This window comes from Lampris incognitus, unplaced genomic scaffold (genome assembly GCF_029633865.1).
Source record: "Lampris incognitus isolate fLamInc1 unplaced genomic scaffold, fLamInc1.hap2 scaffold_155, whole genome shotgun sequence".
In the NCBI taxonomy this organism is placed as follows: Eukaryota; Metazoa; Chordata; class Actinopteri; order Lampriformes; family Lampridae; genus Lampris; species Lampris incognitus.
The window spans coordinates 17,906-44,350 of NW_026611120.1; the positions used below are offsets into that span (position 1 = coordinate 17,906).

Sequence of the window (26,445 nt, forward strand, 5' to 3'; positions counted from 1 at the left end):
AGAAAGGTCTAGTAGTGAAATAGAAAGGACTAGTAGTGAAATAGAAAGGTGTAGCAGTGAAATAGAAAGGTCTAGTAGTGAAATAGAAAGATCTGGTAGTGAAATAGAAAGGTGTAGCAGTGAAATAGAAAGGTCTAGTAGTGAAATAGAAAGGTGTAGCAGTGAAATAGAAAGGTCTAGTAGTGAAATAGAAAGATCTGGTAGTGAAATAGAAAGGTGTAGCAGTGAAAAAGAAAGGTCTAGTGGTGAAATAGAAAGGTCTAGTAGTGAAATAGAAAGGTCTAGCAGTGAAACAGAAAGGTCTAGCAGTGAAACAGAAAGGTCTAGCAGTGAAATAGAAAGGTCTAGCAGTGAAATAGAAAGATATAGCAGTGAAATAGAAAGATCTAGCAGTGAAATAGAAAGGTCTAGTAGTGAAATAGAAAGGTCTAGCAGTGAAATGGAAAGGTGTAGTAGTGAAATAGAAAGGTCTAGTAGTGAAAGAGAAAGGTCTAGCAGTGAAATAGAAAGGTCTAGCAGTGAAATGGAAAGGTGTAGTAGTGAAATAGAAAGGTCTAGTAGTGAAATAGAAAGATCTAGTAGTGAAATAGAAAGATCTAGCAGTGAAATAGAAAGGTCTAGCAGTGAAATAGAAAGGTCTAGCAGTGAAATAGAAAGATATAGCAGTGAAATAGAAAGATCTAGTAGTGAAATAGAAAGATCTAGCAGTGAAATAGAAAGGTCTAGCAGTGAAATAGAAAGGACTAGTAGTGAAATAGAAAGATCTAGCAGTGAAATAGAAAGGTGTAGTAGTGAAATAGAAAGGTCTAGTAGTGAAATAGAAAGGTGTAGCAGTGAAATAGAAAGATCTAGCAGTGAAATATAAAGGTGTAGTAGTGAAATAGAAAGGTCTAGTAGTGAAACAGAAAGGTGTAGTAGTGAAATAGAAAGGTCTCGCAGTGAAATAGAAAGGTGTAGTAGTGAAATAGAAAGGTCTAGCAGTGAAAGATATAGCAGTGAAATAGAAAGATCTAGTAGTGAAATAGAAAGGTGTAGTAGTGAAATAGAAAGGTCTAGTAGTGAAATAGAAAGGTGTAGTAGTGAAATAGAAAGGTCTAGTAGTGAAATAGAAAGGTCTAGTAGTGAAATAGAAAGGTCTAGCAGTGAAATAGAAAGATCTAGTAGTGAAATAGAAAGATCTAGCAGTGAAATAGAAAGGTGTAGCAGTGAAATAGAAAGATCTAGTAGTGAAATAGAAAGGTGTAGTAGTGAAATGGAAAGGTGTAGTAGTGAAATAGAAAGGTGTAGCAGTGAAATAGAAAGATCTGGTAGTGAAATAGAAAGATCTAGTAGTGAAATAGAAAGATCTAGCAGTGAAATAGAAAGGTCTAGTAGTGAAATAGAAAGGACTAGTAGTGAAATAGAAAGGTGTAGCAGTGAAATAGAAAGGTCTAGTAGTGAAATAGAAAGATCTGGTAGTGAAATAGAAAGGTGTAGCAGTGAAATAGAAAGGTCTAGTAGTGAAATAGAAAGGTGTAGCAGTGAAATAGAAAGGTCTAGTAGTGAAATAGAAAGATCTGGTAGTGAAATAGAAAGGTGTAGCAGTGAAAAAGAAAGGTCTAGTGGTGAAATAGAAAGGTCTAGTAGTGAAATAGAAAGGTCTAGCAGTGAAACAGAAAGGTCTAGCAGTGAAACAGAAAGGTCTAGCAGTGAAATAGAAAGATATAGCAGTGAAATAGAAAGATCTAGCAGTGAAATAGAAAGGTCTAGTAGTGAAATAGAAAGGTCTAGCAGTGAAATGGAAAGGTGTAGTAGTGAAATAGAAAGGTCTAGTAGTGAAAGAGAAAGGTCTAGCAGTGAAATAGAAAGATCTAGTAGTGAAATAGAAAGATCTAGCAGTGAAATAGAAAGGTCTAGCAGTGAAATATAAAGGACTAGTAGTGAAATAGAAAGGACTAGTAGTGAAATAGAAAGGTGTAGTAGTGAAATAGAAAGGTCTAGTAGTGAAATAGAAAGGTCTAATAGTGAAATAGAGAGGTATAGTAGTGAAATAGAAAGATATGGTAGTGAAATAGAAAGGTCTAGTAGTGAAATAGAAAGGTCTAGTAGTGAAACAGAAAGGTGTAGTAGTGAAATAGAAAGGTGTAGTAGTGAAATAGAAAGGTGTAGCAGTGAAATAGAAAGATCTAGTAGTGATATAGAAAGATCTAGCAGTGAAATAGAAAGGTCTAGCAGTGAAATAGAAAGGTCTAGTAGTGAAACAGAAAGGTCTGGTAGTGAAACAGAAAGGTCTTGTAGTGAAACAGAAAGGTCTGGTAGTGAAATAGAAAGATCTGGTAGTGAAATAGAAAGGTCTGGTAGTGAAATAGAAAGGTCTAGTAGTGAAATAGAAAGGTCTAGTAGTGAAACAGAAAGGTCTGGTAGTGAAACAGAAAGGTCTAGTAGTGAAATAGAAAGGTCTAGTAGTGAAACAGAAAGGTCTGGTAGTGAAATAGAAAGATCTGGTAGTGAAATAGAAAGGTCTGGTAGTGAAATAGCAAGGTCTAGTAGTGAAATAGAAAGGTCTAATAGTGAAATAGAAAGGTCTAGCACTGAAATAGAAAGATCTAGTAGTGAAATAGAAAGATCTAGTAGTGAAATAGAAAGGTCTAATAGTGAAATAGAAAGGTCTAGTAGTGAAATAGAAAGGTCTAATAGTGAAATAGAAAGGTCTGGTAGTGAAATAGAAAGGTCTAGTAGTGAAATAGAAAGATCTAGTAGTGAAATAGAAAAGTCTAGCAGTGAAATAGAAAGGTCTAGTAGTGAAACAGAAAGGTCTGGTAGTGAAACAGAAAGGTCTAGTAGTGAAATAGAAAGGTCTAGTAGTGAAACAGAAAGGTCTGGTAGTGAAATAGAAAGATCTGGTAGTGAAATAGAAAGGTCTGGTAGTGAAATAGCAAGGTCTAGTAGTGAAATAGAAAGGTCTAATAGTGAAATAGAAAGGTCTAGCACTGAAATAGAAAGATCTAGTAGTGAAATAGAAAGATCTAGTAGTGAAATAGAAAGGTCTAATAGTGAAATAGAAAGGTCTAGTAGTGAAATAGAAAGGTCTAATAGTGAAATAGAAAGGTCTGGTAGTGAAATAGAAAGGTCTAGTAGTGAAATAGAAAGATCTAGTAGTGAAATAGAAAAGTCTAGCAGTGAAATAGAAAGATCTAGCAGTGAAATAGAAAGGTCTAGTAGTGAAATAGAAAGATCTAGTAGTGAAATAGAAAGATCTAGCAGTGAAATAGAAAGGTCTAGCAGTGAAATAGAAAGGTCTAGTAGTGAAACAGAAAGGTCTAGTAGTGAAACAGAAAGGTCTAGTAGTGAAATAGAAAGATCTAGTAGTGAAATAGAAAGATCTAGTAGTGAAATAGAAAGATCTAGCAGTGAAATGGAAAGGTGTAGTAGTGAAATAGAAAGGTGTAGCAGTGAAATAGAAAGGTCTAGTAGTGAAATAGAAAGATCTGGTAGTGAAACAGAAAGGTATAGCAGTGAAATAGAAAGGTGTAGCAGTGAAATAGAAAGGTCTAGTAGTGAAATAGAAAGATCTAGTAGTGAAATAGAAAGGTCTAGTAGTGAAACAGAAAGGTGCAGTAGTGAAATAGAAAGATCTAGTAGTGAAATAGAAAGGTGTAGTAGTGAAATAGAAAGGTGTAGTAGTGAAATAGAAAGGTCTAGCAGTGAAATAGAAATGTCTAGTAGTGAAATAGAAAGGTGTAGCAGTGAAATAGAAAGGTGTAGCAGTGAAATAGAAAGGTCTAGCAGTGAAATAGAAAGATCTAGCAGTGAAACAGAAAGGTCTAGTAGTGAAATAGAAAGGTCTAGTAGTGAAATAGAAAGATCTAGTAGTGAAATAGAAAGGACTAGTAGTGAAATAGAAAGGTCTAGCAGTGAAATAGAAAGGTCTAGTAGTGAAATAGAAAGATCTAGTAGTGAAATAGAAAGATCTAGCAGTGAAATAGAAAGGTCTAGTAGTGAAATAGAAAGGACTAGTAGTGAAATAGAAAGGTCTAGCAGTGAAATGGAAAGGTGTAGTAGTGAAATAGAAAGGTGTAGCAGTGAAATAGAAAGGTCTAGCAGTGAAATAGAAAGATCTAGCAGTGAAATAGAAAGGTCTAGTAGTGAAATAGAAAGATCTAGTAGTGAAATAGAAAGGTCTAGTAGTGAAATAGAAAGGTCTAGTAGTGAAACAGAAAGGTGTAGTAGTGAAATAGAAAGATCTAGTAGTGAAATAGAAAGGTGTAGTAGTGAAATAGAAAGGTCGAGTAGTGAAATAGAAAGGTCTAGTAGTGAAACAGAAAGGTGTAGTAGTGAAATAGAAAGATCTAGTAGTGAAATAGAAAGGTGTAGTAGTGAAATAGAAAGGTCTAGTAGTGAAATAGAAAGGTGTAGTAGTGAAATAGAAAGGTCTAGCAGTGAAACAGAAAGCTCAATGATCAAGAGTCCATGGCAGGTAGCCTCTTCTTGGCTAACACTAATAAAATTCAATTACTTTACTGAAAAGTCTTCATTTCCTTCTCCCCTTTAATTTCATATTTAATACACACATCAAAACAGTTACACACACAGCAATGCGTGACTACGGTAAAAAGTAAGTGATAATTGTGCATATGTACATGGGTATCTGTCTGGTTGAGGTGTGTTAGTCAGTCAGACCAGAAGGAACGGTGTTGGACTGGCAGGAAACACAGGCTCCACCATGTCACATCCTTGAGTATCACAATATTTACCATAAATATCCTTTGTGATAAGCATTAGTGTTATTTGAAGAGGAATGACAGTAATGTACATGTTGACGAGTTGTATCAAACATGGGTCATTATCCGAGGTTAGGTACAATTCCCATGTTCATCCTGTGATCTGCCACACAACAGGGCTACATTCAGTGGTTCTTTGTCTGCTGACAGAGCAGTGAGTCCTCATCACAGCACTGACAGAGCAGTGAAGAGGACTCACAGCACTGACAGAGCAGTGAGTCCTCATCACAGCACTGACAGAGCAGTGAAGAGGACTCACTGCTCTGTCAGTGCTGTGAGTCCTCTTCACTGCTCTGTCAGTGCTGTGAAGAGGACTCACAGCACTGACAGGGCAGTGAGTCCTCATCACAGCACTGACAGGGCAGTGAGTCCTCATCACAGCACTGACAGGGCAGTGAGTCCTCATCACAGCACTGACAGAGCAGTGAGTCCTCATCACAGCACTGACAGAGCAGTGAGTCCTCATCACAGCACTGACAGAGCAGTGAGTCCTCATCACAGCACTGACGGGGCAGTGAGTCCTCATCACAGCACTGACAGAGCAGTGAGTCCTCATCACAGCACTGACAGGGCAGTGAGTCCTCCTCACAGCACTGACAGGGCAGTGAGTCCTCATCACAGCACTGACAGGGCAGTGAGTCCTCATCACAGCACTGACAGGGCAGTGAGTCCTCCTCACAGCACTGACAGGGCAGTGAGTCCTCATCACAGCACTGACGGGGCAGTGAGTCCTCATCACAGCACTGACAGGGCAGTGAGTCCTCATCACAGCACTGACAGGGCAGTGAGTCCTCATCACAGCACTGACAGGGCAGTGAGTCCTCATCACAGCACTGACAGGGCAGTGAGTCCTCCTCACAGCACTGACAGAGCAGTGAGTCCTCATCACAGCACTGACAGAGCAGTGAGTCCTCATCACAGCACTGACAGGGCAGTGAGTCCTCATCACAGCACTGACAGGGCAGTGAGTCCTCATCACAGCACTGACAGGGCAGTGAAGAGGACTCACTGCCCTGTCAGTGCTGTGAAGAGGACTCACAGCACTGACAGAGCAGTGAGTCCTCATCACAGCACTGACAGGGCAGTGAGTCCTCATCACAGCACTGACAGGGCAGTGAGTCCTCATCACAGCACTGACAGGGCAGTGAGTCCTCATCACAGCACTGACAGAGCAGTGAGTCCTCATCACAGCACTGACAGGGCAGTGAGTCCTCATCACAGCACTGACAGGGCAGTGATGAGGACTCGATGAGGACTCGCTGCTCTGTCAGTGCTGAGTCCTCTTCACTGCCCTGTCAGTGCTGTGAGTCCTCCTCACAGCACTGACAGGGCAGTGAAGAGGACTCACAGCACAAGAGGATATTTGGCAGCAAAAACATGACCTGAAAACACAACCCGTCTTTTAACTTTGTATGTATTATTACTTATTATTTTACAATTTATTATTATTTATTTATCTTGCTTATTTTTCTTTTCTTTTTCAACTTTTTTCTTTTAATCTTATTTTTTATAACCCATCTTTTGGAACAATGGCAGATCTAGTTTTAGAGGACATCTCTTCCACGCTCCAGGAAGTCATTGAAAAAAGAACGTTGTGTTGATCACACCGTGTGCTAAACGGGTTTAGTGACATTATGTTGCCACACATGTACAGCAGCCTTGTTTCCAGCATTTGCTGACGGTGAGATAGAAACTTTTTGGGTAATATTTTCCACACAATGATCCAAGACACACTAAAATACTGCTTCCATTTAGTATCTAAATCAAATCAGCAGTTTGAGCTACAGTTCGTATCGGTCATTACAAAACTATTAACACCAATTTCAAATAACACAATTCACACAGTTAACCATTACCGTTATGTATTAACATGTTTTTATACAGGCAGAGGCTTCATCACATCTCAAATGTGTTGGCAGACTGCTGCGACTGGAAACCTGTCGAGGGCAACAGTAGAATCGATTCACCGACTTGACAAATTGGGGAGGGATACCCCAAGTCATCATACTGTAAGGCTGACATCAGTGGTCTGCACAAAATTAAGCTAATGATGGACTGCAGCGGCACCGCCAGCAATAGCAAAGGAAATAACTTTTTCTCATAATGTAGTCACAAGTCACACCCCAGGGGGATGAGTATTAGTCTATTGGCCCTATGATTTGAGACATGCCTTGATCCAAAGCCTAGAATTTGAAGGTTCAAATCCTTTCGTCCCTTTACTTTAAACAGAAGGTGTCCTTTAGAAGGTGATGAGGGTGTGCCTCGGCTCTTACGCCTGAGCTGCCTGTGTGGCTTGCCTCCTCTGGGTATAGCTGTTGTAGATATCTAGGAACATGTCCCGGCAGGGGATGTGCGCCTTGAGCTTGGAGCAGATGAGGAAGGAGCCGGCCATTTTGCGATGGAGGGAGTAGGTCTCCTCGGGTGGAGGGGTGAGACGATGGCGCAACATGATGGGGATCAGGCTCTGGATTCGCTGCGTTGTGCTCTGAAGGCCAAAGTCAAAGGGCTCTGTGGAGGCAAAGGCCTCCCCTAAGATCATCACCGCCTCCACATGGGCATCCTGGAAGGCCTGGGGGGGGGGGGGCAGGAGAGGCATAGGGATGATAATTTAAACATACTGCAAGCATTTCTGTTTGGATGTGGGTGGAAATTATACAGCTCCAATGTATTGTAAGTGAAATAACACTTGAAAATATAATCTGCTTTTTAGGCCGACAAAATAAGACATACAACTATATCAATATGCTATCATAATAAATAGCCCGTAGCAGAGAAAGGAAAACACTACTTGTCAAAATGCAAAAGCAATGTGTTTTAAGAGATAAACTCACAACCACCCTGAAGAGGAGTGCATCCACACAAAACGTGTTGTTCAAACAGTGTATAACCAAGTATCTTCCCATGGCTGTACACATGTTTTCATCCTTGTAGCTCCAACAGTTTTCTTTGCTTTAGAAAGTTTCTCCTTATTTTCCAAGGATTTTGCCACCTTGGGAAGTATTTTGCCCTTCTACTCATCCTTCCTACATAATCATCATATCTCAATAAGAGCAAAAGTAACACATGAGCAGGTGGCAAAATATTTAAGGAAGGGATTCATACACTGCAACTGCTGAGTAAGAGCTCCAAGGACAGGGAGTGAGAGAGGAGAAGGCAGGATGGAGGGGAAACAAGAGGAGAGGACAGACATAGAAGGAGCAGTGACAGATAAAAAGCATGAAAAATGGATGAGTATGAGTTAGCAGAGACTAAAATTATCTTACCTTGGCCTCGAAGCCTGTCAAGAACTTCAGATCTTTTGATTTGGAGAGAACAGTGGCTCGATCACCCACAGAGGCGGCATGCACCACCTGAACGTTGGCACAGAAACACACAGCAAAAAGGACTTGGTGAACCAAGCATGAGAGAAAGTCTATACAGAACCTGAACGTTGGCGCAGAACACATACCAAAGAGGACTTGGTGAACAAAGCATGAGAGAAGGCCTGTATAGAGAACCTGAACGCTGGCACAGAAACACACACCAAAGAGGACTTGGAGAACCAAGCATTAGAGAAAGTCTATACAGAACCTGAACGTTGGCAAAGAACACACACCAAAGAGGACTTGGTGAACAAAGCATGAGAGAAGGCCTGTATAGAGAACCTGAACGCTGGCACAGAAACACACACCAAAGAGGACTTGGAGAACCAAGCATGAGAGAAAGTCTATACAGAACCTGAAAGTTGGCACAGAAACACACAGCAAAAATGACTATGTGAACCAAGCATGAGAGAAAGTCTATACAGAACCTGAACATCGGCACAGAAACATACACCAAAAAGGACTTGGTGAACCAAGCATCAGAGGAAGTCTATACAGAACCTGAACATCGGCACAGAAACATACACCAAAAAGGACTTGGTGAACCAAGCATCAGAGGAAGTCTATACAGAACCTGGTACAGCCATTGTGTTTGGTTTGAGCATTTCTGAATGAGGCATATCAACATGTTTTGAGGTAAATGGTGATTGTCACTGTAAGATAAGTATGTAAGATAGATCAGTTTGTGTGTGTGTGTGTGTGTGTGTAAGTGTTTGTGTATATGCTTTTTGTATAGAAGCTTAAAAAGCTTGTGAAATGACTGAAAAAAGATAAAATAAATGAAAACAACAACAATGTTGTACAATTGGTTTGACTTTGTGGTGGTACGGTGGTGTAGTGGTTAGCGCGGTCGCCTCACAGGAAGACGGTCCTGGGTTCGAGCCCCGGGGTAGTCCAACCTTGGGGTCGTCCCGGGTCATCCTCTGTGTGGAGTTTGCATGTTCTGCCCGTGTGTGCGTGGGTTTCCTCCGGGTGCTCCGGTTTCCTCCCACAGTCCTGAACTGTAGGTCAGGTGAATCGGCCGTACTAAAGTGTCCCTAGGTGTGAATGTGTGTGTGTGTGTGTGTGTGTGTGTGTGTGTGTGTGTGTGTGTGTGTGTGTGTGTGTGTGTGTGTGTGTGTGTTGGCCCTGTGATGGCCTGGTGGCCTTTCTAGGGTGCCTCCCCACCTGCCACCCAATGACTGCTGGGATAGGCTCCAGCATCCCCGCGACCCTGAGTGCAGGATAAGCGGTTTGGATAATGGATGGATGGTTTGACTTCTGATTCATTGTACCTGTATGTAGTCATCTGTGAAGGATTCTGGGTAGTCTCTACAGGCTCCAAAGTCCAACAGAATAACCTAATGATGAGATAATAAAGGGTAAAGAACAATAAATGGTAGGATCACCTGATAAAGAGCTAGTATAAACCAGTGCTAATTCTGACAAGAATTTTAAATTAAGTTTTAGTCTTAGTTGCTGAACCCAGCCACTGAGGATGCACAAGCCAGTGCATTCTTAGTGCCAGTCCCAAGCCCCGATAAATGGGGAGGGTTGCATCAGGAAGGGTATCCGGCGTAAAATCTTTGCCAAATCAAATAGGCAGATCATATACAAGTCCAAAGGAGTTGAATCAAGTGCAACTGGACTTGGTATATATCCGTGAAGACGTTTCGCCTCTCATCCAAGAGGCTTCCTCAGTTCTGCCTTTCTGACTAGACCAAGCTAGTCTGACTGGCTGCTGATGAGACTCAGAATTTATCCTCTAGGAGTCGTTGTCAGAGGTATTGAAAGGCGTGGCTCTTTGTGATCCGATGTTTACCAACGCCCGTCGCTAACAGAGCAATAGATATGAGTGGCTCTTTTGTGTACCGATGTTTGGCCGCGCCCGTCGTTATCGGAGCTACTGATATGCGTGGCTCTCCTGTGCTCTGATGTCCAGCCGATTTGCATTTGTTTAGCAGCGATGGTGGTTGGGGGTGTTAGTTTCGACTTCAATGTTCAGTGGTCATTAGAGTGGTTGTAGCCGTTAGTGACCGACTGTTGTTCTTGGAGGCTAGGCTTCTTGAGTCTCCTGGGTAGAGATGAAAGGACGGCATTGTAAGTGGGAGATAGGTGGTGTCGCAGACCTCCTCCTCTGTTGAGGGATGGTTTTTCCAGTTTCGCATAGATGGCTTCCTTCACCCCTCTTTCAAACCATCTATCTTCTCTGTCCAAAATGTGTACGTTGCTATTAGTAGTAGTAGTAGTAGTTGTCATTACAATTAAGTCATGAAATAAAATGTCGTCAACGAAATATTTTTGTTAACATTTTCATTGACAAAACTAACACTGGTGTAAACAGACTGATGCTCAGATGTGCAGGGTGGAGTCAGGCTTGTTACAAATCCGTAAGATCAGTCAAGTCACATTTAGAAAGTTAAGATCAGTAACTCTCGTGGAACTATGCATCCGAGTGGTCTACACAGCAGGCCGGTCTTTCTACATGCTTGTGTCATGTTGGCTAGCATTGTTGGGTCCAGTCATTAACAATTCAAAACACACAATGAAAGTCAGTTTCACTTACTGTGATACACTTTTCCCTTTATGACTTACTTAATGGCTCAGCTTGATAACATTTCAATGGCAAAATATTTTCAGCTCCCAAATAATAAAGACAGCCTAATTTGACAATATGTACCACTGAAGTACATATACAGTAGTAACAGTCTCTCACCTTGTTGGTGTCTGCATTATAGAAGAAGTTAGCCCAGTTAGGATCCGTCTGCATGAACCTGAACTCAAACAGCTCCCTAAGGCACAACTGCAGAATATTGAAACAGATCTAGAAAGGGGAGGAGAAAAAACAGAGAGGAGAGGAACCAAGAAAAGAGGAGAGGTTAATTTACCAGTTTTTGGGGAGACAGGACAGGTCCACTGGGATAAAGACCACCATCAAGTCAGCATCTTCTCTTACTTAGCTGTCAATCTAAATGGCTAGCCCTCTTATGACTTCACTGCTATTTCTCCATCCATCCATCCATCCATCCATCCGTTATCCAAACTGCTTATCCTGCTCTCAGGGTCGCGGGGATGCTGCAGCCTATTCCAGTAGTCATTAGGCAGCAGGCGGGGAGACACCCTGGACAGGCTGCCAGGCCATCACAGGGCCAACACACACACACACACACACATTCATTCCTAGGGACAATTTAGTATGGCCGAGTCACCTGACCTACATGTCTTTGGACTGTGGGAGGAAACCAGAGCACCCGGAGGAAACCCACGCAGACACGGGGAGAACATGCAAACTCCACAAAGAGGACGACCTGGGATGACCCACCAAGGCTGGACTACCCCGGGTCTCGAACCCAGGACCTTCTTGCTGTGAGGCGGCTGTGCTAACCACTGCACCCCCGTGCCACATAACTGCCATTATTTGTAAGTAAATACTGTAATTACTCACTAAACCAGCCACTGGGGATGCATTCTTAGTTCTGGTCCCAAGCCCGGACAAATGGGGAGGGTTGCATCATGAAGAGCATCCGGTGTAAAATCTTTGCCAAATCAAATATGCGGATCATAAATAAGATTTCCATACTAGATCGGTCGACGCCCAGGTTACCAGCGACTGCCACCGGTACCGTTAACCAGCAGGGTACCGGTGGAAACTATGCTACTGTTGGGTGAAGGAGAAGGAGAGGGGGAAGGCATGTCCAGAGGCAGCTAGAGAGGAGAAAAGGTAGGCGTGTGGAGGTGAGAGTTGGAACTTTGAATGTTGGCACTATGACTGGTAAAGGGAGAGAGCTGGCTGATATGATGGAGAGAAGAAAGGTAGGCATACTGTGTGTGCAAGAGACCAGGTGGAAGGGGAGTAAGGCCAAGAGTATTGGAGGTGGGTTCAAACTCTTCTACCATGGTGCAAATGGGAGGAGAAATGGGGTAGGGCTAATTCTGAAGGAAGAGTATGTCAAGAGCGTGCTGGAGGTGAAGAGAGTGTTAGACAGAGTGATGAGTATGAAGCTGGAAATCGAAGGTGTATTGATGAATGTTATCAGTGCATATACCCCGCAAGTTGGGTGTGAGATGGACGAGAAAGAAGAATTCTGGAGTGAGATGGATGACGTGGTGGAGAGGGTACCCAAGGAGGAGAGAGTGGTGATTGGAGCAGACTTCAATGGACATTCAACTCAATTCAATTCAATTTATTGTCATTAAAAACAATCTGAAGGCACATGTTAAAAATGAAATGAGGGCTGTGGCTTCACCAAACAGTGCAAGAGAGACACAGACAAACACAGCAAACACAATATAAGATATACACACATGAAGACCAAAAGCTAAAAATAAGTTAAAAGAGAGCTGGAGTACAAAATATTTAAAAATATCTACAGACATTCAGTGGGTAGCCAGGTTCAGGTGGGCAACAGCTTGTGGAAAGAAGCTGTTTTTGAGCCTGGTAGTACGGGCTCTGAGGCTCCTGTAGCGCCTCCCAGAGTGCAGGGGGGAGAACAGTCCATGGTTGGGGTGGGTGGATCTCTGCTGATGCTCAGACCCCTTCGAAGGCAGCGTTTGTGATACATATCTTTTATGGCTGGGAGCTGGGTACCGGTGATATGCTGGGCCGCCTTGACGACCTGCTGCAGAGCTTTCTGGTCTACTGAGATGCAGATGGTCAGGATGCTCTCTATGGTGCAGTGGTAGAAGTTGGTGAGAATTTTGGGGGGTAGACAGGCACTCCTCAGCCTCCTCAGGAAATGCAGGCGTTGTTGGGCCTTTTTCACAAGGGCCTGGGTGTTTAATTTCCATGAAAGGTCCTCGCTGATGTGGACTCCAAGGAATTTAAAGCTGGAAACATGCTCCACTTCCACCCCATTGATGTGAATGGGGGAGTGGCTGCAGCTTCTAGACCTCCTGAAGTCCACAATCAACTCCTTTGTCTTCTGCACATTAATGGGGGAGTGGCTGCAGCTTCTAGACCTCCTGAAGTCCACAATCAACTCCTTTGTCTTCTGCACATTAAGGACAAGATTGTTGGTAGCACACCGTGATGTGAGGTGCTCAGTCTCGTCTCTGTAGGCCATCTCGTCATTGTTGGTGATACGGCCAATGACTGTGGTGTCATCTGCAAACTTAACTATAACATTTGAAGGGTGAGTTGGCAGGCAGTCGTGGGTAAAGAGGGAGAAAAGGAGGGGCTCAGAACACAGCCTTGAGGGTCACCTGTGCTGAGGGTCAGGGTGGAGGAGGAGTGATCAACCATGTATGTGTTGTTAAGTTCAAGGTGGGTCAGAGCAACTTGCAGGGCAGTGGCATCCTCAGTAGACCTTTTGGGACGGTAGGCGAACTGATCTGGGTCGAATGTGGGGGGGGGGTAATGTTTTTGATGTGAGCCAGAACCAGTCTTTCAAAGCACTTCATGGCAATGGGGGTGAGTGCTATGGGTCGGTAGTCATTCAGACATGTGGATGTTGGTTTCTTGGAGACAGGAATGATAGAGGTGGTCTTAAAGCATGCCGGGACTTTAGATTGGGACAGTAAGAGGTTAAATACAGGTGTGAAGACCTCAGCCAGCTGGTCGGCACATTCCCGGTAGACCCAACCCGGTATGCCGTCTGGTCCGGCAGCCTTCCGTGTGTTCACTCTGCACAGTGATTCTCTGACATCTGCGACTGATAGAGTGAGCGCCTGGTTTTCTGGGCGGCTGGGGATTTTTGTGGCTGGGTCAGTATTGTCCTTGTCGAAGCGGACATGTTGGTGAAGGGAACAGAGGTGATGGGAAGGTATGGAGTCAAGGAGAGAAATGTGGAAGGACAGATGGTGGTGGATTTTGTGAAAAGGATGGAAATGGCTGTGGTGAATACATATTTCAAGAAGAGGGAGGAACACAGGGTGACGTACAAGAGTGCACACAGGTGGACTATATCTTATGTAGAAGGTGCGATCTAAAAGGGATCGGAGACTGCAAGGTGGTGACAGGGGAGAACGTAGCTAGGCAGCATCGGATGGTGGTCTATAGGATGACTTTGGAGGCCAAGAAGAGGAAGAGAGTGAAGACACAGCCGAAGATCAAATGGTGGAAGTTGAAGAAGGAAGACTGTTGTGTGGAGTTCAGGCAGGAGGTAAGACAGGCACAGGGTGGTAATGAAGAGTTGCCAGATGGCTGGGTAACCACTGCAGAAATAGTGAAGGAGACAGCTAGGAAGGTACTTGGTGTGTCATCAGGACAGAGGAAGGAAGACAAGGAGACTTGGTGGTGGAATGAGGAAATACAGCAAAGTATATAGAGGAAGAGGTTGGCAAAGAAGAAGTGGGATAGTCAGAAAGATAAAGAACGTAGACAGGAGTACAATGAGATGCAGTGTAAAGCAAAGAGAGAGGTGGCAAAAGCAATGGAAAAGGTGTATGGTGAGTTGTATGACAGGTTAGACACTTAGGAAGGAGAAAAGGACTTGTACCGATTGGCTAGACAGAGGGACTAAGCTGCAAAGGATGTGCAGCAAGTTAGGGCGATCAAGGATAGAGATGGAAATGTGCTGACAAGCGAGGGGAGTGTGTTGAGAAGGTGGAAGGAGTACTTTGAGGGGTTGATGAATGAAGAAAATGAGAGAGAGAGAAGGTTGGATGATGTAGGGATAGTGAATCAAGAAGTTCAGTGGATTAGCAAGGAGGAAGTGAGGGCAGCTATGAAGAGGATGAAGAGTGGAAAGGCAGTTGGTCCTGATGACATACAGTAGGGAAAATAATTATTTGACCCCTTGCTGATTTTGTAGGTTTGCCCACTTACAAAGAATGCAACAGTCTGTAATTTTAATCATATGTACACTACCGTTCAAAAGTTTGGGATCACATTGAAATGTCCATATTTTTGAAGGAAAAGCACTGTACTTTTCAATGAAGATAACTTTAAACTAGTCTTAACTTTAAAGAAATACACTCTATACATTGCTAATGTGGTAAATGACTATTCTAGCTGCAAATGTCTGGTTTTTGGTGCAATATCTACATAGGTGTATAGAGGCCCATTTCAAGCAACTATCACTCCAGTGTTCTAATGGTACAATGTGTTTGCTCATTGGCTCAGAAGGCTAATTGATGATTAGAAAACCCTTGTGCAATCATGTTCACACATCTAAAAACAGTTTAGCTCGTTACAGAAGCTACAAAACTGACCTTCCTTTGAGCAGATTGAGTTTCTGGAGCATCACATTTGTGGGGTCAATTAAACGCTCAAAATGGCCAGAAAAAGAGAACTTTCATCTGAAACTCGACAGTCTATTCTTGTTCTTAGAAATGAAGGCTATTCCATGCGAGAAATTGCTAAGAAATTGAAGATTTCCTACACCGGTGTGTACTACTCCCTTCAGAGGACAGCACAAACAGGCTCTAACCAGAGGAGAAAAAGAAGTGGGAGGCCGCGTTGCACAACTGAGCAAGAAGATAAGTACATTAGAGTCTCTAGTTTGAGAAACAGACGCCTCACAGGTCCCCAACTGGCATCTTCATTAAATAGTACCCGCAAAACACCAGTGTCAACATCTACAGTGAAGAGGCGGCTGCGGGATTCTGGGCTTCAGGGCAGAGTGGCAAAGAAAAAGCCATATCTGAGACTGACCAATAAAAGAAAAAGATTAAGATGGGCAAAAGAACACAGACATTGGACAGAGGAAGACTGGAAAAAAGTGTTGTGGACGGATGAATCCAAGTTTGAGGTGTTTGGATCACAAAGAAGAACGTTTGTGAGACGCAGAACAAATGAAAAGATGCTGGAAGAATGCCTGACGCCATCTGTTAAGCATGGTGGAGGTAATGTGATGGTCTGGGGTTGCTTTGGTGCTGGTAAGGTGGGAGATTTGTACAGGGTAAAAGGGATTCTGAATAAGGAAGGCTATCACTCCATTTTGCAACGCCATGCCATACCCAGTGGACAGCGCTTGATTGGAGCCAATTTCATCCTACAACAGGACAATGACCCTAAACACACCTCCAAATTGTGCAAGAACTATTTAGAGCAGAAGCAGGCAGCTGGTATTCTATCGGTAATGGAGTGGCCAGCGCAGTCACCAGATCTGAACCCCATTGAGCTGTTGTGGGAGCAGCTTGACCGTATGGTACGCAAGAAGTGCCCATCCAACCAATCCAACTTGTGGGAGCTGCTTCTGGAAGCGTGGGGTGCAATTTCTCCAGATTACCTCAACAAATTAACAGCTAGAATGCCAAAGGCCTGCAATGCTGTAATTGCTGCAAATGGAGGATTCTTTGACGAAAGCAAAGTTTGATGTAAAAAAAATCTTATTTCAAATACAAATCATTATTTCTAACCTTGTCAATGTCTTGACTCTATTTTCTATTCATTTCACAACATATGGTGGTGAATAAGTGTGACTTTTCATGGAAAACACAAAATTGTTTGGGTGATCCCAAACTTTTGAACGGTAGTGTACATTTTAACAGTGAGAGATGGAATCCCAAAGAAAATTCCAGAAAATCACATCATATGAATTTATAAAAATTAATAACCACCTGATTTAGAAAAATAAGTATTTGATCCCCTACCAAACAGCAAGTATTCTGGCTCCCACAAACCAGTTAGTTTTTCTTTAAGATGCACCCCCAATCCCAACTAATTACCCACATAAAATACACCTGCATTACCTAGTTACCTGTATAGAAGACACCAGTCCACACCCAATCAATCAGATTTCAACATCTCCACCATGGGCAAGACGAAAGAGCTGTCTAAGGACACCAGGGACAAGATTGTAGACCTGCACAAGGCTGGGATGGGCTACAAGAGAATTGGAAAGCATCTTCGAGAGAAAGTAACAACTGTCGGTGCAGTTATCAGGAAATGGAAGGAACACCACACCACCGCCAACCTCCCTCGGTCTGGGGCTTCACGCAAGATCTCGCCTCGTGGGGTGTCCCTGATCATGCGAACGGTGAGGAATCATCCCAGAACCACAAGGGGGGGACAGGTTAATGACCTGAAGGCAGCTGGGATCACAGTTACAAGGTCCCACTGCTCAAGAAGGCACATGTACAGGCCCGTCTGAAGTTCGCCAATGAACACCACGAGTTTAAATACTTGGAGTCAACTGTCCAAAGTAACGGGGAGTGCAGGAGAGAGGTGAAGAAGAGAGTGCAGGCAGGGTGGAGCGGGTGGAGAAGAGTGTCAGGAGTGATTTGCGACAGAAGTGTACCAGCAAGAGTTAAAGGGAAGGTTTACAAGATGGTTGTGAGACTAGCTATGTTGTATGGTTTGGAGACAGTGGCACTGACCAAAAGACAGGAGGCGGAGCTGGAGGTGACAGAGTTGAAGATGCCAAGATTTTCACTGGGAATGACGAAGAAGGACAGGATTAGGAATGATTATATTAGAGGGACCACTCAGGTTGGACGGTTTGGAGACAAAGCAAGAGAGGCAAGATTGAGATGGTTTGGACATGTGTGGAGGAGAGATGCTGGGTATATTGGGAGAAGGATACTAAATATGGAGCTGCCAGGAAAGAGGAAAAGAGGAAGGCCAAAGAGGAGGTTTATGGATGTGGTAAGGGAAGACATGCAGGTGGCTGGTGTGACAGAGGAAGATGCAGAAGACAGGAAGAAATGGAAACGGATGATCCTTTGTGGTGACCCCTAACGGGAGCAGCCGAAAGTAGTAGTAGTACTCAAGCGATACCTCAACACTCTTACACTGCTCAAAATGTCTGCACAGGTATTTGCATTATCCTCAAGAATTATGATTGTGGTCCATTATGCCCCTAAACTGTTTCAATGATGTCTCTATTCAGAACCAGTATCTCATAGTACACTGGTCCAGTGCACCATACTTCCTCTACAGCTGCGACTCTCACATCTCAAGATGTTAAATTCATATGTGAGGAGTGATTGACTACGTTCTATGGAAGGTTTTGCATTATACCTTTGCAGTTTGTTAGGACCTGTTGTATTGTAGTGTGTCAGTTCGTACAATGTTAACGTTACCTTTGAGGCCTTCAGTATGCCTCTGCACTAATGTTACCATGATAAATTCTGCAAATATATTCCGTTTTCTTTGCAAAATAGAGGTTTCAATTCATGAAGAAAAAAAAAAGGGTACGAGACAAAATCAGACACAAAGGATACATCCTGAGTAAAATAACAGAGAGGAAAGACTCCTGATCTTCTCTGGTGAACTAGCCAACCCAATAGCAGTCCAATGGGTCTTTAGGCACTTCATACTAATTACAGCTTGCTGCTTGTGCCAGTGACTGAAACGCTACCTGGTTCCTGGTCTCCTGGTCCAAGTCCACACAGCAGTCCAGTGGGACTCCCTGCACCAGCTCCATAGCCAACACCCTCTGCCTTGACAGCTCATCTATCACCTCAGGGACTTGGAAGAACTTATCTCCTTCCAGCAGCGACCTGGGGCCAGAAGCAAGCCAACACCGTGAGATTTCTCAGCTAAAATGGATGGCGCCTCCTTGTGTTGAGGAAGTTATGTTGGAGGTTAAGACACAGCTTGAGTCTTATTTTTCAAATGCAGGAGAGGTTAATGGGTCGATAAAATAATAAAAATTGGCTGAAATTAGCTGAATAATATGAAATGAAATTGTGCCATTGTGACAATTAACTAAATCCAAACCCAACTGGGATTTAGAAAAAAAAAAAACCAATTATGTAAAGCAGCACGTTACCTTAACTCCCAATATTTTGTAATAGCAACTGGTAATAGCTAGTCATAATAGCTGCTAGTAGTAGTAATAATAATGAAAAATAATGGTAAAGCAATTAGCCCTAATTGCATACCACTTTCCTAAAATACTTTTTTAGCACGTCTCATGCAGCTCATCACATTGTGTTGTCTTTTAATTCTCTTAAATGTGAGACGATGACTGGAAATTGTTATGAAATTTGCAGCTAAGTGTGAATTTAGGTGTGAATATTCATAGCTAAATCTGATTTAGTATCAGTAATGACAAAGTTACAAAATATTACAAAATATCTAATATTTACCCTGAGTTCGGTGTCTTACCATTAAAACAGCCGCGCAGGTCCACTTGCATGTGGGGGGTTTATACTTTCCATACTCCACATAAACTAACCTGAATGTTTTGGCAGACTCTGCTTCCCTCTTGTAGTCACACTCCCACGCGAGCTCCCTCTGCAGCACCTCTAAGCTGCTGTCTGCAAACAAACCTGCAGCAAAACAAAGAGAAGCGATGTCAGGAGGGAAAACTGAAGAGAACACAGACTAGCGCAGTGTGGTCACTACTGTAGAGGCAAGATTAAAATATTCACAGGATAAGCACTAGCACGTTTTGAAGTGTGTGGATCAAAATGGAAGTATAATTTAGACAACCCGAGGATGAAATGACAGCAGATAACATTACATTGTACACAGTATAAACACCATGATTAGTGGTGTCTACTACTGTGCCCTCATTCCACTGCCCCTGACATTTAATGCTCTCATTATACGCTTGCATAGCAATGTTAATCTACTCTGTATTTTTATTCTCCTATTCTCCACTTCTTGACATAAGGCGTAATAACACTACATGCACCTGACATGCAATGAACTGCTGACATGACATGCCACTATATGACTACTATGGCGTGCTTGATGATGACTGCTGGTAAAATTCAAATTTATTTAATCGTTGACTCAAAATAGTGATCTCATTTAAGTCTGTGAAATGACAAAATGTAAATAAGGAACACCCTGCATATGTTAAACTGCACTCCTCTGTTGCAAAGTTCATGCTTAATAATTCATTTGTCATTAGATTGTCTCCAGCCTTTCATCTGCAGCAAGTTAAATCAAGCCTACGGTATTTCAAACAGGACGCTTAGTCGTGCTAATAAGCTTTGTAATAGGAGCTGTGTTGATATTTTGCACACTTGCTGTTAAATATTGTGGCCTAGAATACATAAGTGCGACCGGGTAAAGTGGTAGAAGGAGATAAAGTGACAGGCAGAACAGGAACATGGTATCATTCGATACATGATCAGGTGGCAAGATGAGGGATGTAGAAGAGACCACGTAACACAAGGTCTGCAATAAATACAGAAATGACTACAATCAGTATGAGGCCATCAAATCCCCAGTCAGTAACACTCATCTATGCTGTTTATGAATGCACGATATTGCTTTTCTTTTCTCGTTTTTGGTGCGCAGTGTGCAGGTTATTTTCATACAACAATCTGTTGAACATTGGTGGGTGCATTTTAAGATGTCATGCACATGAATCCAGGTTAATACAGCTTCTTATATTGTTTAACTTTTTAGTCTGTAGCAATGGTGACTAATTTATGTTGATCAACTTGAAGAATACAAACAAACGACTTATGGTCAGTGTCTTCTTTAACATCATGACAACATACCTGGAGTGCTGAATATAGGCCGTGACAAACCAACACTGGGGATGTTGCAGCTTATGCCTCTGACTTTACATAAAAAAATATTTCTACATGGTTTTCGTTTGAACAATTCGTGGATATTGTTGGCTGTGGACTGAATCTCTTTTCCAAGAAATTGGATTTTGGAGTTACCCTCTGGCAGGACCACGCTCATCTTCAGTACTGACATCAAGTTGTTGATGTCACTGTGGATACTCTCTGCCACTCCTGGATACTGGGATACAGAAGTCAACAACAAAGAAAAAGCAAGGATGTCAGAGAAGAGAGAAAACTAGAAATACCGCCTCACAGTTGTATGCCTCCACCAACCAGCCAAGCTGCAGTTTGCATCCATGTCTGTCCAGATTCAAACATATATCCATCCATCCATCATCTGCGCCGCTTATCCTGCTCTCAGGGTCGCGGGGATGTTGGAGTCTATCCCAGCAGCCACTGGGCGGCAGGCGGGGAGACACCCTGGACAGGCCGCCAGGCCATCACAGGGCCAACACACACACACACACACACACACACACACACACACACACACACACACACACACACACACACATTCATACCTAGGGACGTTTAGTATGGCCAATTCACCTGACCTACATGTCTTTGGACTGTGGGAGGAAACCGGAGACCTGGGGCTCAAACCCAGGACCTTCTTGCTGTGACCGCACTAACCACTGCACCACCATGCCGCCTCAAACACACACGCACACACACACACACATATATATATATATATATATATATATATATATATATATATATATATATATAAATACACAATCCAGTGAGTCACGTAAATGCTTTGAGACTGTCTAATATAGAATGTACTTGACTCACTGGATTATTTTGCTCCTTATTTGTTGAGCACTTTTCCTACCATTGAGTGTTTCTTTAAACACAGTTATATAGTATATATAGGGGGGGAAATCCAAAAATTTTTTTTTTTTTAATTTTCCTCCTTTTTCTCCCCAGTTGTATCCAGCCAATTACCCCACTCTTCCGAATCGTCCCGGTCACTGCTCCACCCCCTCTGCTGATCCGGGGAGGGCTGCAGACTACCACATGCCCCCTCCCATACATGTGGAGTCACCAGCCGCTTCTTTTCACCTGACAGTGAGGAGTTTCACCAGGGGAACGTAGTGCATGAGAGGATCACGCTATCCCCCTCAGCCCCCCCCCAAACAGGTGCCCCCGGCCGACCAGAGGAGGCGCTAGTGCAGCGACCAGAGCCACATACCCACATCCGGCTTCCCACACACAGACATGGGCAATTGTGTCTGTAGGGACACCTGACCAAGCCAGAGGTAACACAAGAATTCGAACCGGCGATCCCCGTGTTGGTAGGCAACAGAATAGACCGCTACACTACACGGACGCCCTTCAAATAATATTTGTAGTGAAGACTGAAGGAATTTAATAAAAGACATTAAGTGTATTTTTTGGTGAAATGGAAGTTATCACTATATTGACATGTATGATCCCAGTGAATAATTTCTAGTGGGAAACATGTTGTCTTCACTTAAGAGACTATTTTGAACACACACACACACACACACACACACACACACACATACACACACACAGTCTGTCTCCTCAGAGCCAAATCCATCTAGCAAGTCATACATGATCTCATTCTGACTGGTCAGAAAGTTACCAACATAAAAGAGATGTGTGCATGCAGGACAAGACTAAGAGACACTAACACATAATCATTCGATAAGATAAGCTAATATAGGTCTATTGACAGCTCATATTTTCGTTAGTGTAAAATAGGTCACGGAGAAAGGAGAATCCTTCACCTTTTCCATCACCCTCAAAGCGTCCAAGACTTGAATCAACGAAAGGGGATGGCCTATATGTGTTGCTGCAAAGAAGCTGGAAATTCTAAAACATGGATGCTTCACGCACATCTTCAACCCGGCAGCACAGAAGATCTACACAGTCACCACGGTTTCAAGGTTAGTGTCACCAATTCAGTATCCGACCAACTGCAAAATATGGTCACAATCTCCCCATCTGCTCCTGAGGGATGGCGCTGAATAATGGCCAGTAAAGTGTTATTGCAGAACATTATGATTTTACACTGAAGTTGACCTTTGACCTTTTGGATAAAATGTCATCTTTGTCATTTTATCCTATTAGACAAGTGTGTGAAACTTTTCTATTAGCGTATGAATTCTTGAGTCATAGCCAAAAACATGTTTTGTGAGGTCACAGTGACCTTGACCTTTGACCTGTCACAGCCACCCCCATGCCTTCCCAGGACCCACCCTCTGTCCCAGTCTCCCTGATTGTCTCCCTTATCTTGGCCACTCCCCCTGCCCTGGTTTCTCTCTCCTGTTTGTGTGTGTACACGTGTGTTTCAGGATTGGAGGCGGGTGTGTGGCAGGCAGAGCAGAGGTCCACCACCTGCATCTCATCTACGACAATCAACCATCCATCCATTATCCAAACCACTTATCCTGCTCCCAGGGTCGCAGGAGCCTACCAGCCTTGCCACATCCACCCTGCCAGATCATAGCGCCTACTTAGTCAGTCCTATGCTTCCAGCCTTGAAACCTTTCATTGTCTCCTAGTCCATCGATTCCGTCTAACTCTGCTTTCCATGTTCCTGCAGTCCCGACTGCTCTGCCCAGCCCCTGCCTCGACTTGCTGGTCTGTCTCCATGGAGCCCCACTTGTCTTCCTGCTTCCAGGTGTGGTCGGGGTCCCCACCCAAGTGTACGCTTGCCCTGGACCCAGTGTTCCCTATCTGCTCCTTGTCTTGTTTGGCTTTAAAGGACTGGTTTTACTGAAACCCTGCCTTGAGTCTGTGTGCATACTGAGTTCGGCCTTGCAGCTCCAGTTAACATGACTACCAAATTCTAATCAGTTCATCCTTGAATCTAAGTAGATGTTCGAACTAGGTGTAATGAAATTCCCTCCGGGCATTCCAGAGATATCATCTTCATGAGAATGGGACAGATGTGTGGTCACAGTGACCTTGACATTTGACCACCAAGTCAAGTCAATTTTATTTGTATAGCCCAATATCACAAATCTGTTCATCCTGACATCTTAAGCGGACGTTTGTGCCAAATTTGAAGAAATTCCCTCAAGGTGTACATGAGATCGCGTTCAAGAGAATGAGATGGACATAAAAACATAATAATGACTCCAGCCATGGCTGTCACCGGCACGGAGGCATAAAAATGTACTGATGAAGAAGAGAGAGTATTTGTGAATCTTACCTGGATTTTCATTGCAATTTCTCGACCATCTTTTAAAACTCCATGATGCACCTGACCTATGGAGGCTGCAGCAAATGGTTTGTCTTCGAAGGATGACAGTTTCCCGGTCCAGTCTTTCCCCAGCTCCTCTTCTAAAACTTTCTATTGAGAAACGGTGATAAACAATCACATACACTGCCAAAATGATTCTGATGTACACAACAAGTTAAATTTACTCAGAGCTACATTTAAAAAAAAAAGTATACATCTGTCTAAATGCATCTGACCATATATGTATATACAGATGTGTGTGTATATATATATACACACACACACACACACACACACACACACACACACACACATATATATACATATATATATACATATACACACACACACACACACACACACAAACACACACAAACACACACACAGCAATGTGTGCCCCGTCAAATATCTCAGACAACCACTGTGATCATTTCGTTTGAAAAATTTTCAGATCACACTTTATTTCACGGTACACTAACAAGACCTAACAAGCCGTACTTTGTCTCAGATTAGACAAAAACTAGAAATAATGTTCTTTAGTAGACAGTAAACAAACAGTTATTCCCGTATTAGACACCATACACCTAAATTATGCTTTAATTAGAAACCACATATAATGCCATATTAGACCAAAAATACACAACACTTAGATACAATTATACCAAATTATATTCCAATCAGAAACCAATCACATCTGGTCGCTACTTCAAATGTCCCTCATTCCTGGAGGATGTTCTCCACAGTCCCATGGAGTTTGTAGGTAGTAATACATAGCCTAGCTAATACATGCTTCCTCAACGCTCGACTCCCATACCAGTTAGGCCATCAGATCATTTAATGCCATGTCACTATCCCACCCCAGCAGCATTAGGCTATGGAAGATGCCAGAACATTAGGCTATGGAAGATGCCAGAATGTTAGGCTATGGAAGATGCCAGGACATTAGACTATGGAAGATGCCAGGATTTTAGGCCAGGACATCTGAAGCTCAATCTGGACAAGACAGAACTGATGTTCCTCCCGGGGAAAGGTTGCCTGCACCGAGATCTGGCCATCACCATTGACAACACCGTGGTGACGCCGACTCGGACTGCGAGGAATCTGGGTGTGATCCCGGACAACCAACTGTCGTTTGCTGCAAACGTTGCATCGGTTGCTCGCTCCTGCAGATTTCTCCTCTATAACATCAGGAGGATTCGCCCATTCCTCACCGACGAGACGGCACAGGTGCTCATCCAGGCTCTGGTCATCTCCCGGCTGGACTACAGCAACTCCCTCCTTGCTGGCACCCCGGCGTCGGCCATCAAACCACTAGAGCTTGTGCAGAAAGCTGCAGCTCATCTGGTTTTCAACCGCCCTAAGTTCTCCCACACAACTCCCCTTCTCATGTCCCTACACTGGCTCCCAGTAGCTGCTCGCATCCAGTTTAAGACTCTGGTGCTAGCCTACAGGGCAGTGAAATGAACAACTCCTTCCCATCTCCAGGCCATGGTCAAGCCCTACACCCCCACCAGACCACTTCGCTCTGCTGCCTCGGGACGCCTGGTTGCCCCATCGCTTAGAGGCCCCTGCTGCCGATCGACCTGGTCCCGGCTCTGTTCTGTCCTGGCCCCACAGTGGTGAAATGAACTCCCCACTGATGTCAGGACAGCGGAGTTGCTGCCCATCTTTCAGCGCAGGTTGAAAACTCACCTCTTCAAGAACTACTACCCTGTTACTTGTTCTTACCACTTATTGTATTCTCTCATTTAAAAAAAAACTCTTTCTTGCGCTTTTACTTTAGCAATGGTTTTGCTCTTAGATGCTTGTTTAGATGTACTTATGACCTCTGATGTCTAGTAGTTCTCCCGATTTCCTACGTTAAATGATGCACTTATTGTAAGTCGCTTCGGATAAACACGTCGGCTAAATGACTGTAATGTAATGTAATTAGGCTATGGAAGATACCAGAACATTAGGCTATGGAAGATGCCAGAACTTTAGGCTATGGAAGATGCCCGGAGATTAGGCTATGGAAGATGCCAGAACATTAGGCTATGGAAGATGTAAGGATGTTAGGCTATGGAAGATGCCAGGACGTTAGGCTATGGAAGATGCCAGGACGTTAGGCTATGGAAGATGCCAGGAGATTAGGCTATGGAAGATGCCAGGACGTTAGGCTATGGAAGATGCCAGGAGATTAGGCTATGGAAGATGCCAGAACATTAGGCTATGGAAGATACCAGGAAGTTAGGCTGTGGAAGATGCCAGGACATTAGGCTATGGAAGATGCCAGGACATTAGGCTATGGAAGATGCCAGGACATTAGGCTATGGAAGATGTAAGGATGTTAGGCTATGGAAGATGCCAGGACGTTAGGCTATGGAAGACGCCAGAACATTAGGCTATGGAAGATGTAAGGATGTTAGGCTATGGAAGATGCCAGGACATTAGGCTATGGAAGATGTAAGGATGTTAGGCTATGGAAGATGCCAGGACGTTAGGCTATGGAAGACGCCAGAACATTAGGCTATGGAAGATGTCAGGACGTTAGGCTATGGAAGATGTAAGGATGTTAGGCTATGGAAGATGCCAGGATATTAGGCTATGGAAGATGCCAGAACATTAGGCTATGGAAGATGCCAGGACGTTAGGCTATGGAAGATGCCAGGACATTAGGCTATGGAAGATGTAAGGATGATAGGCTATGGAAGATGCCAGGATG

At 43.5% G+C, this 26,445-nt stretch overlaps 1 protein-coding gene across 2 annotated transcripts in view; it reads right to left on the reverse strand.

The window, feature by feature from the left end:
• Positions 1-5,871: 5,871 nt before the first annotated feature.
• coq8b (coenzyme Q8B) overlaps positions 5,872-26,445 on the reverse strand; it is a 49,741-nt gene continuing 29,167 nt past the window's right edge. For both annotated transcript variants that reach the window (XM_056301814.1, XM_056301813.1), the window contains exons 9-16: positions 23,712-23,852; positions 20,618-20,699; positions 19,168-19,261; positions 18,346-18,487; positions 10,818-10,925; positions 9,397-9,462; positions 8,024-8,110; positions 5,872-7,329 (exon numbers count right to left, since the gene is read on the reverse strand). In XM_056301814.1, coding sequence (XP_056157789.1) covers positions 7,030-7,329; positions 8,024-8,110; positions 9,397-9,462; positions 10,818-10,925; positions 18,346-18,487; positions 19,168-19,261; positions 20,618-20,699; positions 23,712-23,852 — 1,020 coding nt within the window. In that variant the 3' untranslated portion in view covers positions 5,872-7,029. The remainder of the gene's footprint in view (positions 7,330-8,023; positions 8,111-9,396; positions 9,463-10,817; positions 10,926-18,345; positions 18,488-19,167; positions 19,262-20,617; positions 20,700-23,711; positions 23,853-26,445) is intronic.